Source organism: Pseudopipra pipra, chromosome 5 (genome assembly GCF_036250125.1).
Source record: "Pseudopipra pipra isolate bDixPip1 chromosome 5, bDixPip1.hap1, whole genome shotgun sequence".
NCBI classification, from domain to species: domain Eukaryota; kingdom Metazoa; phylum Chordata; class Aves; order Passeriformes; family Pipridae; genus Pseudopipra; species Pseudopipra pipra.
In genome coordinates this window covers 36,866,336-36,878,837 of record NC_087553.1, presented here as the reverse complement: position 1 = coordinate 36,878,837, position 12,502 = coordinate 36,866,336, and the positions used below count along the sequence as shown (strand labels likewise).

The window sequence follows — 12,502 nt, the reverse complement described above, 5'->3', positions numbered from 1 at the left end:
ACATAACCCGCTGACATTGAAATGTGGTTTTTTTTTCCAATCACAGTTGAGTTTTGACTTCAACTTGGCTGCCAGTAGAATAAGAGAATTTGAATAAATAAATTTTAAAACCATCCTTGATAAGCTTTTTAATCAGTTTAGAAGAGCTTCTGCTTAAGCCAAATTTGTTCCAGAGTTCATAGAATTGATGCCGAATAGTTTAGCCTGCCAATTAAGCAAATCTCATAATAGTCCTAAAATTTCTACCATCCCCACTAATTTCTACATTTTCTTTGAACTCATTTACATAGATGAATAATATAATCCCAGCCCCAGAGTCCTTGAGTGAGAACTATTTAACACATGTGGCAACCAAAGTCCATGGAAAGATTTCTGACTGTGGAAAGATTTTTGTGGAAATTGGGCTTGGTTCTTCAGTTGCCTGAGACCACTGCAATTAGGGATGGATTTTTCCTCTCCCTTTTATTGAAATCAGTGAGAATTGTTTACTCAGAGACCTTTAAAATAAAGAACTTTAAAATTCTAGCCTTTCAACAGCCTAGCTTGAAGCCTTGTTTGAGGAATAGTTGTTCCTTGTTGTTTTGCTTTCATTTGTACTATGTAAATCCAGATATAGTTAGTGAGATCTTTAGGTGGCCTAAGCTGAAGTTTAAAATGAGTGGATATTAACACCCAGCTGCGGGCATGATCCAAAAGTTATGCTGCTAAGGTTTGACTCACTTTAACTCTCTTTCCTGTTGGGAAATTCTCCTGTTGAATGTTTTTATTTTTTTTAAATTAAAACCAACCCTCTTTCATCAAAGAGGGGAAAAGTGTGGGATTCTTGAAATCACAGATCAAAGCAAAGCAATTCTCTAGTCACAGTTGGACAATGTCAAAATTTCTGAGCTCCAGGTACTTTGGTGTTATGTGAACAAATGTGCGGGGTTGAAGCCACTAACACATGCAAGAATAACTCTGTAGCCCTGCTGGCTTCTCCGGAGAGCAAACAAAGGGGGACTTTATCAGCAAAACCATTTTGAAAAAACCTACTGGGATAAATTTTTGAACAGAAGTTATAGGAAAGATTCATATTTTTTTGAACCTAGCAAATTGTTTGCATATAATATAAACAACAAATTCTTTCCTGCTTTGGGAAGACTCACTGGAATTAATTAAACTGATACCAGGGATGAAGTTTACCCAACACATAGAAAGTACACTTTATTGAAATAATTTTATTTTTAATGAGTTCAGTGATTACAAAAATAGTTGTGTAAGAGTTTTAAAGATACAGATTTAGTGAACTTTTGGAACTGCCTACTAATCGAATAATAGTAGTAGTCTAGAAGTTAATAAAATAATAACAGTTCTGCAGAGGTGAAAAAAAGATGGACAGTTGTGCATGCTGCCTGTGTCAGCACAGACAAATGCTTCTGTATTGTTCCTAAAGGTTTTCTCTGAGAAAAAAAAGCTTCTCTTGGTGTCTACATTCTCAGTAGTTACAATTTCCCTTGATTTGGAAGTAAAATATTTCCAAATATTATTTGTGTTTAAAATTCCAAATATCTGTTGTGTCAATTTGTAGAATAGCCTGAAGGAAAAAAAGACTATTAGAGTAAAGAACTGGAATGTTTCACAAGTGTGTGGAGGATAGAAATCTAAAATTGTGTAATATTTATGAGCAACCCAGAGCCTACATTCTTCTCTCAGTTACTCTGGCTTAAATCTAGAATTACTCATTGGAAGTTCAAAATTTTTGCTGCAGATTTACACCCATATAATGAAGAACAGAGTTCATCTATGTAAGGGTGGGAAAATCAATTTGGCCAGAATGTAACTAGCCTGGAACTCAAACTGTAATCACAGAAAGAAATCTTTTCCAGGTCAGAGAGCAGACTGCATATCTGTATCTCTCTCTTCCCTCCCTCCCCCCCCTCCTCCACCATCTTTAGCTAATATATTCAAGCAAGTTTAAAGACCTCCTCCTTGCATTAACATCCCATGGCGTTAGGCATTGGACTGCTTCAGCTTTATCATGTAAGGCAGAGTAAAAGTGCTCAGATACGGATGAGTCAAAAAGTTCTGTAGAAGACTAAAAGGAAGGAGGACAATGTAAGCAAAAGTGGTGGGATTACAGTTTGAGGGAGTAAAGTGTAAAGTTAAAAACAAAATTATGGGATATTGGGAAATTTCCTAAATTAAAGTAGGTTTCAGAGAAGACTAGAATCATTTGACAGGTTGTTGAAGTGGATTTTTGAATACTCTGCTAGGTATAGATCCCAGTGTTGCTCAAGTGCTTTGTACTGCAGAACTTGTTATTCTGTGCTGTAATGGTTTCTGAAAAGAAAATAAAAATACTGCTTTCACATCTTGTTCTTATTCTGAAGGATATTCTCTCACTGGGTGTGGGGAACAGAATGGAATGAAAAATAAGACTTTCAAAGAGAGTATAAGAAAAAAATAAAGAAATAGAAAAGAATAATGTATGGAATCTAATTATACCTTTTCTAAATGGGGAGATACTGTAATAGCATGTCTTACACTTGGCCCACAGAAGTAGCTGGAATTATGCAGTTTTGTACCAACTGAAAATCTTCCTAGGTCTTTCAGGGAAGTTACTGAACTTCTGGCTATGATGCTACACAAATGTGTAATGAAGACATTTTCTGTAGATAATGGTCTCTGCCTTCGTCACCACTGAAGGTGCACATGCCACAGGTTACATTTTCACTAGTGGCTGTTGACTTAGTACTTGCTGGTTTATAGCTAACAGTATCAATATAGCTGGATGCTCCAGCTGAGTATCCAGTTAGTCTCCCTTCTGGTTTTGATAAAAAACTGCTTTCTTCATAGCTCATCCTAGGTTTATTGTAGGTGGAACAAAATAATTTTGGCTTTCTGTTTTATTTTTTAATTTGTGAATGCTGATGTTGCTTTTATGGCTGCCATATGCTTGTTACATATGACAGTTCTAAAAGCCCAACTGATGGATGAAAGCTAGGAGAGGATTTTTATCGTTTGTCTCCCATGCACTTGAAGGTAAGTCCAATATAATAAATAACCATAGCCTACTTTTTTTTTTTTTTTAATATTACCTTACATCTGTAAGGTAATATTTCTCCCCACTATGCTGAGAAGCAGGAAGGAAGCATCTACCATCTGCAGGATTTGAAGTTATTTTTGACAGCTGTGTGCTGTTGAGTCTTTCTTTCTTTCTTTCTTTCTTTTTCTTTTTTTTTTTTTTACATATGAAGAAACCCAGGTGAATTGCTCAAAGGGCATTAATGACTGTTGGACAAGTTGAACATATGTACTCATATGTACATAAAGATACACACCAAAGATAAAATCATGCATCCATAGACAGAGTAGTGATGAGGAAATATAGTTTGCTGACCTCAAAAGCTTCTTTTGTAATGTACTGTTAGATTTCTGTTAGGATGACACAAGGTATATGGTGTAGCATAGATGGGAGATGTTTGATAATGAGAAACAGCAGTTCATCTCAAACACTTATTGATCAAAAAACTGAAAGGTTTAGTCTAGTGACATACAGAATCCATTTCAGCAGTTGGCCTGGAACATCCTCTGATCACAGCAGAATGGAGGAAGGCAGAAGGTTTCAAGACTCACTGTAGGAAGTGTTCACATATGGCCAACAGGAGATAGAGGCAGATGGTTGAGATTTTAAGTATGTACATTAAGCCAATTTTTATTTGAAAGAAAAGAGCACCCACTTACAGATAAACTGTACATGGTCAAGGTTTATCATTCATTGACACACAAGGCCGGCCTGTCTGCTTAGTAATTCACAGGTAGAGATGAGTGAGCATCTCTGCAAGAGCTCCAAGCTGGCAAAACACAAGACAAGGGCAGGAAAACCACAGTGAGCGTGGTAATATGCCCTGGTGAAGAAACACTGCTTAAAAATGTGGATTGTATTTAGTGTTGTCATATCTTCTCAATGAGAGCAGGCAAATGGCACAAAAACATGATTAGAAAGAGCATGTCTGCTTATCAAAACGAAACAGAAATCCTCTAGTGATCTCAAGGTACAATATCTGTTCTTTGCATAGGAACTTAAGATCCAAAATGACTGTACTTGTCAGAGCAAGGATCTAAGACAGTACACTGCTTCTGACCACTGGCAAGAGATGATATTCAAGTTTTCTTGAATACAGCAGTGGGGCCTATAGAATCATACAATTATTTAGGTTAGAAAAGATACTTAAGATCATCCAGTCAAGCTGTAAATCTAACATTGCCATGGGGCATGATACTTCACCAGTACACCCATCCAGCATCAGACTACTGTAAATGACAAATTTTCTAATAGGAATTGTGGCACGGAAGGTGATATAGTGGTGATCTTGTAATTCTTCACCAAGAACTACAATGTTTGTCCATACTTTATGCTGAGATGGTAAGTTTGCCTTTAAAAGGCATATTAGTATCTCCTGAATTGGTGCAAATCACAGGAAATGTAGGATAAATATGGAATATTTATGTGGTTATAGAAGATGAAAATAAAATGGATATTGTAGGAAGGGTTACCTGATAGCAAAATTAGTTATGATTACTATCTCCAGAGACCAAGAGGAAACTAAAAACATAGCTGGGATCATTCACCTATAGTGATAAGCAGCGAAGAATAAAAGGCAATATTATGCAATAATTGCAACTTAGGTCAAGGTACAGGTAAGCAGATGGGTAGAAGTGGTAGAGCACAGGAGGTATTATAAATTGTGGGTGATGCAAGCCACCACTAAATGACTACAGTCTCAAAGCAGACAGTGGACTGTGAGTCAGAAGTGTTCCTCCAGCCGCAGTGCAGCTTGCACTTGTTTAAGGTCAAATATCAAAGCTAGTCCCTGAAAATCTGTAATCATCTTTGTTTTCATGAAGTATTCTTTAAGAATTAATGCCATATTTTTTTTAACACCTTTTGCTAACCTTTCACTGATTGTTAAAAAAAAATAATTGTTCTTTTCTTCGCTGCCGTCTATATACGTCTTGGCAGAGCAACGTATCTCCCAAACTCTCTGTGCAGTAATTTCCACTGACTGCAGGGGTATCTGCTGGTGATAGCAAAGCTGATTGACTTCAAAGTCTCTTACTGTTGTTGCTGCTCTTGGCCAAGAGTTTGCTCATGACTGTAGCAGATGTTTCTAAGCAGTAACTTTTTTTATTTTAGTAGACCAATGGGAACCTTATGGAGCAGTGTTTTGCTGCAATCCTGAAGTGAATGGCAGCATAACCATGATTTTGAAACCCTCTATCAGTTTCACAGTGCTTGTAAGAGTAGTTTCCCTTTCCAGCAGATGAAAGCATAGGTTTGCAACTCTGCCAGCCACCTGATGGCAGATAATCAGCAGATTCCTGTTTAGTCTCAGTTTCATTCTTTTTATGTGTTATTTTTTACACTTTGTTAGTAAAATTCATAGTAGGTTTATTCTCTGAAGGAATTCTGGATGAAAGTTCTGAACACTTTCACACTTAGTGTCAAGACTCAGAACAACTTTGATTAACCACAAATATTGCCAGTTTTCTTCTCATTTAATTACGACTTAGAAATGTCTCCATAGCATCATAAAATATTCCATCAGGATTTTAGGGAGTATGTGCACTGGGGGAATTTTTTTCTAGGGGATTCTGTATTGAGAGCAGTAGTGATTGGAGAGCATTTATGAGGACCATTTTTTGCAGGAGGACTCAAGATAATTTAAACTTTGGTCAAAATAGAGCAAAGCTTCTTCCATCAATAAAATGAATAAAAAAAGGCCAGGAATTCTGTTCCTTACAACTTCCAATGAAAGTAATGTTATCACTTAAGAACTTAGGCATCCATTCTATAAATGTCTAGTTTTGTCATGTCTACCTTAGACGTTCCTCCACTAACTCTACAGAGGTTGGAAGCTCTTAATTACCCTGATAAGTGAGAGAAATGCTCCTTTGGCAATGCAGCACTGAATATTTGTAATATGTTCTAAGACAGAAAGATACAGGGCAAGCAGTAGTTGAAATTAGTAATTCGCCATGACCCATCGAAGATGATACAAAGCAAGAAATTCTTTCAGAGACAGAAAGACAAACTGGGAAGAGAGCAGAAATGAAAGAGGGAGAAGATACCTGCCAGTGGCTGGAAGGATATGGGAAAAGCCAGTGGGCCTGCTATGAATGCATGCTGGAGAGGGTTTGTAAATGAGAAACTGAGAAAACAAGGAAAAAAGGAAAGAAAAGCTGTTACTTTGATTCTTAGGGTGATTGTTATCTTTCTGACCAGTTTATGCAGATTGAAATAACTGGGGGAGTGTTTCCTTGTTATCTGCAGTCTTCAACATTTGTTGTTTGGTTCATTTACTTAGAAATGAACAAATGGATTATCCTTTTTTTTTCCTTTTCCTCCTGCACCTCCCAAAGAGGAAAGCTGATCCTTTCATTAAGCTTTACCAGGTGGCTGCATGGTCTAATGAGTAGGTCAGTATGTAAATACTTACACAGTGTGTTCAGTTGCCATTAGTCCCTTCTTATCCTTACAAAATTTTAGTTTACATTTCCTGATCCTAGAGTATTTAAGCTTGATTCCTTTAAACCAAATACTTCATGATTAAATACAATGCATAACAAGAGAAATAATTACAATTTTTAACCCACACAGATGTTTAATTCAAAAAAAATCCCTACTTGAGAAAGAAAGTAGTGAGGCCCCATATAGGCTGGGGGAGGTCATTTAGTCTCATAGTTTGGCTTGACTATATTTTAATATATTTTACATAATGCACAAGGAGGTATGGTACTAAATTACATTTAAAGACTTGAAACCATCTGATGGAAGATGCTGCGAATGTACAGCATGAATGAAAATCATGAAACTGGTCACTTCTATCAGTTAATGCATTCAAAACCATAAAATCCTGTCTGAGCTTCAAAAGGCCATATTGTTCAGATGATAAAACAATATCTGTATTTAAAAGTTGTCCTCTTTGAAAAACTTCCCCAAACATAGAGCCAAAGCAGAAGGATTTCCTTTAGGAAGCCGGATGCACCTTTTTCTGTGACTGTGGGTGGAGTTTGGATTATATATCTTTTGGAATTACAAACTGTCAAGAAAAACAGCAGCTTACTCAGTAGCATTACACACTTGTAGGTAGGATTAAATACCTGTTACATGTCTTGCCTTGAGACTAATGGATTCACCTGACTTTTGAAATAACAAAAATAATATCAGTAGAAGTATGCCGTGAACATGAGTCACAGCTGAAGAATTTGTCTCATTGGTATCTGACAGACTGAACATATGTTGTTACACTAAGAAGACACGTGGTGTGCTTCTTACTTACATTATTGAAATTTAAACTTGTCTTACCTGGCGTTATTAAATAAATCCTAAAAATCATACTGGTTCAGGTACCTTCAGTATTTTAGTATCATTGTTTGCTTTTTCAAGAGTTCTCTATCCCCAGCTGGGGAAAACTTTCTGCTCAACCTGAAATCGGTGAGCACAAAATCCTGTCATTGTATTGGCACATTCAAGCTTATTCAGAAGTTGTCCTGGCTCACTTAAGCTCTAGACACAGCTGTTACACCAGTGGGATGAAGTGGGGAAACAGCTCAGAACTGAGTTCTGCAGTCTCTGGACCCGCGACATTTCCTGTTTGACCCTGGACACATGAAACAGCTTCCTTGTTGAAGATCATAGAGCACAAGAAGCAAACAAATCTCTTGGCTCCACTTTTGAAGCAGGTGTCCCCTCTTTTGATATTTCCTGTGGTCTGGGAGACACTGCCAGCTGTCTATTCAGTTCATGCGAGCAGTTTGTCTGAGGGCTGGGTGTGCAGAAGAGGAGCAATCTTCATGGGACTTATAACTGGTATTAGATGCTATGAAGGAAAGGAAATACATGTGTGTTGTGCTGTGAATGGTTATTTCTGTTCAGTCTTGAGAACAAAAATTCACCTTAACTTTACAACTGCCAGATACCTTCTTTCTTAAGGTAGCTTGGATTTCAGGTGTATTTATTCCTGCTATATGAAATAAATATTACAGATTTTTCTGGGTTTGGGGGATTATTATTCTGAATGCATGTCCTGCATTATTTTGAGGCACAAATCATTAATCTAACTCATAATTTCTGTAAAAGCACGGTCAGTCATGCTTTATAGCCAGATTGTTGCTACTTTATTAGTGAAAGCTGTGGTTCTATCTTCAACATATCACTGGAACTGCCACTTCTGTTGACAAAACTACCAAGGATTATGTTTTGACCTTTGCTCTGTTTTTCCATTGTTTGGTGTCTCTTCACACTTCTATCTCCTTATCTAAATTCCCACTGGAAATGTTCCCTGTTAATCCTCCTGTATCCTGTATCCAGGTGGTATTCCTGACCTGCCTGGCTTGAGGATGTCTATGCTAATAGATGTCTAAAAGTGTAAATTAGAAACCTACAGGTCCTCTCTGAACAATGTTTAGCCTTACCTGTTTCTTTGCAGTCCCTTTCTAGATATATCAGTATCATGTAAGCATATCAGTATCATGTAAGCAAGTGAAGATGCATGTTCCTTGTTTCTGTCAGCCATATCTTTTTTTCTCACGGCTTTCTCTGTCCTGACAATAATATTTTGGTCCCTCATGGCAGGCAGTCTGGTGTTATGTTTTATCTCAAGTAACTCCAGGTTATAGCCTTCTTCACCCCTGTTTTCTCACAGCTATACCTTCTTTTGTTTGGACACTATTCACACATATCTAAATCATCCTTGTTCCAACTTTGGGTTCTCTCTGGCAGCTCTGCTTGGCTGTCACTTAGCTCCCCACAGGGCTACTGAGGAAAATCCTACAAAACTCACATTGCCAGCTTGATGCCTGACAATATGCCCTTCTGTACAACCTCCAGCTTTGCCCTTTCCCCACAATTATGCCCAGTTCCTTCCTTTCCAGACGGAATCTGTACATCCCCTGCCCATGCAGCTCCACCACAAGCACCTGCTTCTGGTGACAGTTTGTGCATATTGTCCCCAGATGCATTATCCTGTGCTTTCCTGTTTGTGTAGAAAACACTACAGAAGCTTAGTTGTTAAATATTCTTTTTTCCAGGTAGCCTTCATAAACCTCACATTCATCATGAGGTACACAAAACCTTTCAAGCAAAAAATGTAACTAAGCAATTTCTAAGAATAGCAGATGTTTGTTTATTTATCTTTTGCTTTGAATTAGAGAAAACAAGAAAAGGAAGTCCAGCCTTGTAACCACATTCTTACTTATGGAGTATGATTCCTCCACTATCTTTCATGATTCTGGCAAATAATCTTGCATACTCTTCTTTGCATCTTCAGTAGAGCAGAAACACTTCTGTGATTTATCATTGTACAAATTCTAGCTAAATGGGGTTCTGAAGTTGATGGCCCTGACCTGGTACTAGCTTAAAAGTCATAATATAATGAAGAATTATTTTGAAAGAGTAGCATTAACACCAGCTTTACATCATTGTTTCCAAAACCTGTTGGTTATGTATTACAGATGACTCTCTCCTAGTAAGCTTGCTTACTTATTACTTTTAGGGTTTCTGTGCTGGGAAAATGGGTTGCAAAAGAGACTGTGGGTATCATGACCTCATCATTCATATTCAAAAGAAGATGAGCAAGATTACCATAGTGCATTACTTTTTAAAATTATAACCCTGAGAAGTAATAAGATTCAATTACATTTTTTTGGCAAAGTTCTTCATAAGAAAGTATCTGTCTCATGTCTGTAGTTTATTCTTTGTTTTGATCATTGGTTAGCAGTTCTCATGAGGATTTTTCATCTTCTTAAACCTTGCAAGAGATAAATCCCTCTTTTCCTATGGTTCCCTTCAGTCTTTGCATATGTGCATTTTCTGAAGCGTTAACTGTTAACAGTTGTGCCTAAGAAACCTAAATTCCTTACACAGCCACAGTGCTTTATGATTCTGGAGAACAAATGCAGATTGCAGACCGCACAAGGAGCTTTCTTCCGTTTTGCTCTGAAGAAGACCTGAACTATCACACCAAACCAGTCCTGTGGGCTGAACTTGTTAAAATGCAGAGCAGTTACTTCTGTGCAGTCTGTGCATTGCTGCTACTGTTAATGGTGGCAAAACCAAACAGTGGATAAGCAGAGGATGCTGAAATGTGTTTGCTGATTCACTGTATACTTCAAAATTCAGGAGGTTCCTAAGCCAGGTCAAGTTCACTCTTACAAACTATAAACAAGAATGGGATAGTTTTAAGTCAATAGAGAGAGATGGATTTTTAATGAGTGTGTCAGTGTGGTCTTTGTATATGAAAGATAGAGGACAATACTACAGGTACCACAGGTGTATTCTGCAAAATAATTTCAAAGTGTGATTTAAGAAAATCTTTTTAGTCTGCTTCTCATTTACTTTGTTTGTCTTTCAATGCTTTTTCTAACTCTTGCCATCCTTATTTTGTGAGTTTAAAAGTCCAGAAGGTTCTTATTTTCTCTTGTCCTTGTATCTATAGCGGTAATAGTACATACTGCTCAAGGAGGTGTGGTTAATACCACATAGAATATCAGGACAGAATAAATCCCCTTATTCTCTCTCTCTATGTTTTATTTTGGAAGACATAACAAAACAAAAAATATCAATCAACAAACCAACCAAAAAAAAAAAAAGTTGGCCATAATGCTGGGTGATAAAATCCCCTAGGAGTTGAACGGTGGGATGGTTCTACACAGGTTTTTTCCTTATGCCACAGTTTAAAATGGAGACCTTGTGATAGGGTCTCAAAGGAATGTACAGTTTTCCTTTTAAGTAAGTGTTTATGCTGCTCAACAATTTGGACTGTCCATTGTGACTCATTTTGGAGCCTGCTCTGCTTGCCTCAATTGTATTTCTATGTACAAGGATTTGAGGTTGCCAGCAAGAGTATTTCTATGAGCAACAAGCAGAAATGATGCATTGGACATGGACTTCATGGAACTTTAAATGTTTTTAGAAAGGGAAGTGTTAACATTGAATAGATGACGTTAACATCACCACAAAGAAAGAAAGAAAAAAAAAGGGAGGGGGGGCTCTGAAAAGCTGTGTTGACTAAATCTTCTAACGATTCTTGTGATTCTCCTATATCCTGCTCTGTATTTTTGTATGCATTTTTCATAGTACAGACAGACGTTACCCACAGTGTGATTCAGCGGCTGTTCCTAACCACACTCTTGTATGATTTTAACCTGATTTCACGGAAGGAACAGGGAATGAAACCCTGTAGCTCATGGTTGTCAGCAGTGAAAAATACCCAGGAATCAGACAAACAGCTTCATTGCTGAGATTATTTCCGGGATGAAAACTCTTCCAACAGCTGTTTGCTTTGGCCACTGCTCAGGTTCTTTTTTTTTTTTTTTAAATTGGAAAAAAAAGAGGTTTGTTTTTTTTAAGGATGTGGGCTGGTTATTTATGTACTCAGGAAGAGGTCTCTGCTTCCAGTGTTGTGGTCTCAAGCTGTTTTGACAGTTGGAGTACGGGAAGGTTTCCTCTCTTCTCTCCCTCCTTTTCTCCCATCCTTCATTCATTTAATGCACAGACCTGGAATGCTTTAGGAAGAAGAGAAGGCAAATTTATGAGTTCTTTAATCCCAGACAGGCAGCACTGTGGCAGTTACCTTCAAGAAAAGTTCACGCCCCAAAGAAGCGTTTAGTCTTACAGAGTCACTGACTCACTGAGCAGTGTGTGTGAGTGGCTGTGAGGGAGGAGGGGAGACATGAAGGAAAAGTTTTGCTTCCTTGTGAAACTCGTAATATTATTGTTTTAAGACTTTTTGAAAGGATGACTGCTACTTTTGTTTAAAGTATTTGTTCTGAAATTGCTGAAGCTGGAGTCTACCAGACTGAGGTCAGAAGCATTTTCTTTGGCAGAAAGAAGATATTTTATAGAAGCCATGCCCGTACTTGGGGTTGCCTCCAAGCTAAGACAGCCAGCTGGGGGGTCAAAGCCTGTTCACACTGCCCTCCCGATACCCAGCCTCAGCCCCGCCAGCTCACAGAAGTACTCACCAAAGTCTTTTGAGCTTACTGGGGCAGAGAGCTCGATACTTTCTTGTCAGCTTACGTTAAAGTCAACCTGTGATTTTGGAGAAAGAAAAGCGCTTCAAGGAAAAACCCAGGAGATCGAGGATAGCAAGGTTAGTTGTAAACTTTACCTGTGGATCTTAATTCTCGGAAAATGTTGTTTTGATTTGACAAAAAATGATTGCAACCTACTGCATGCAGAACTTGAGGGTAAATGAGTAAATAGACTTTTGCTGTCATCACTGAACTCGCAGCAGCCCTAGAAATTTGTTTTGTTCAATGTTGCTGTTTGAATAAATATTTTGTTTTTAAGTGTTAGTGTTAATCACTTCACAGATTAATTTTGATAAAGATCAGTAGAATCATAAGTAGAGAAAAATCATTCCAGCACCCAGTAAGCAGAGAAATGACATGACAGTAAAAAAAAAAAATCTTGGCAGCTTTATGTTATATTATGAAATTTAGAAAGAGATCTCACTCC

The 12,502-nt window shown here is 37.7% G+C and overlaps 1 protein-coding gene across 10 annotated transcripts in view; it reads left to right on the top strand.

Annotated features, from left to right (window-relative positions):
- NAV3 (neuron navigator 3) overlaps window positions 1-12,502 on the top strand; it is a 527,200-nt gene that overhangs the window by 258,943 nt on the left and 255,755 nt on the right. For 5 of the 10 annotated variants that reach the window (XM_064655605.1, XM_064655603.1, XM_064655606.1 and 2 more), the window contains exon 1: window positions 11,506-12,134. The exons of 2 other annotated variants lie outside the window; for them this stretch is intronic. In XM_064655605.1, the coding sequence (XP_064511675.1) occupies window positions 11,892-12,134 (243 nt within the window). In that variant the 5' untranslated portion in view covers window positions 11,506-11,891. Of the gene's footprint in view, window positions 1-11,504; window positions 12,135-12,502 lie in introns of those variants that run through there. 3 more of the 10 variants (XM_064655610.1, XM_064655609.1, XM_064655602.1) reach the window with 2 other exon arrangements.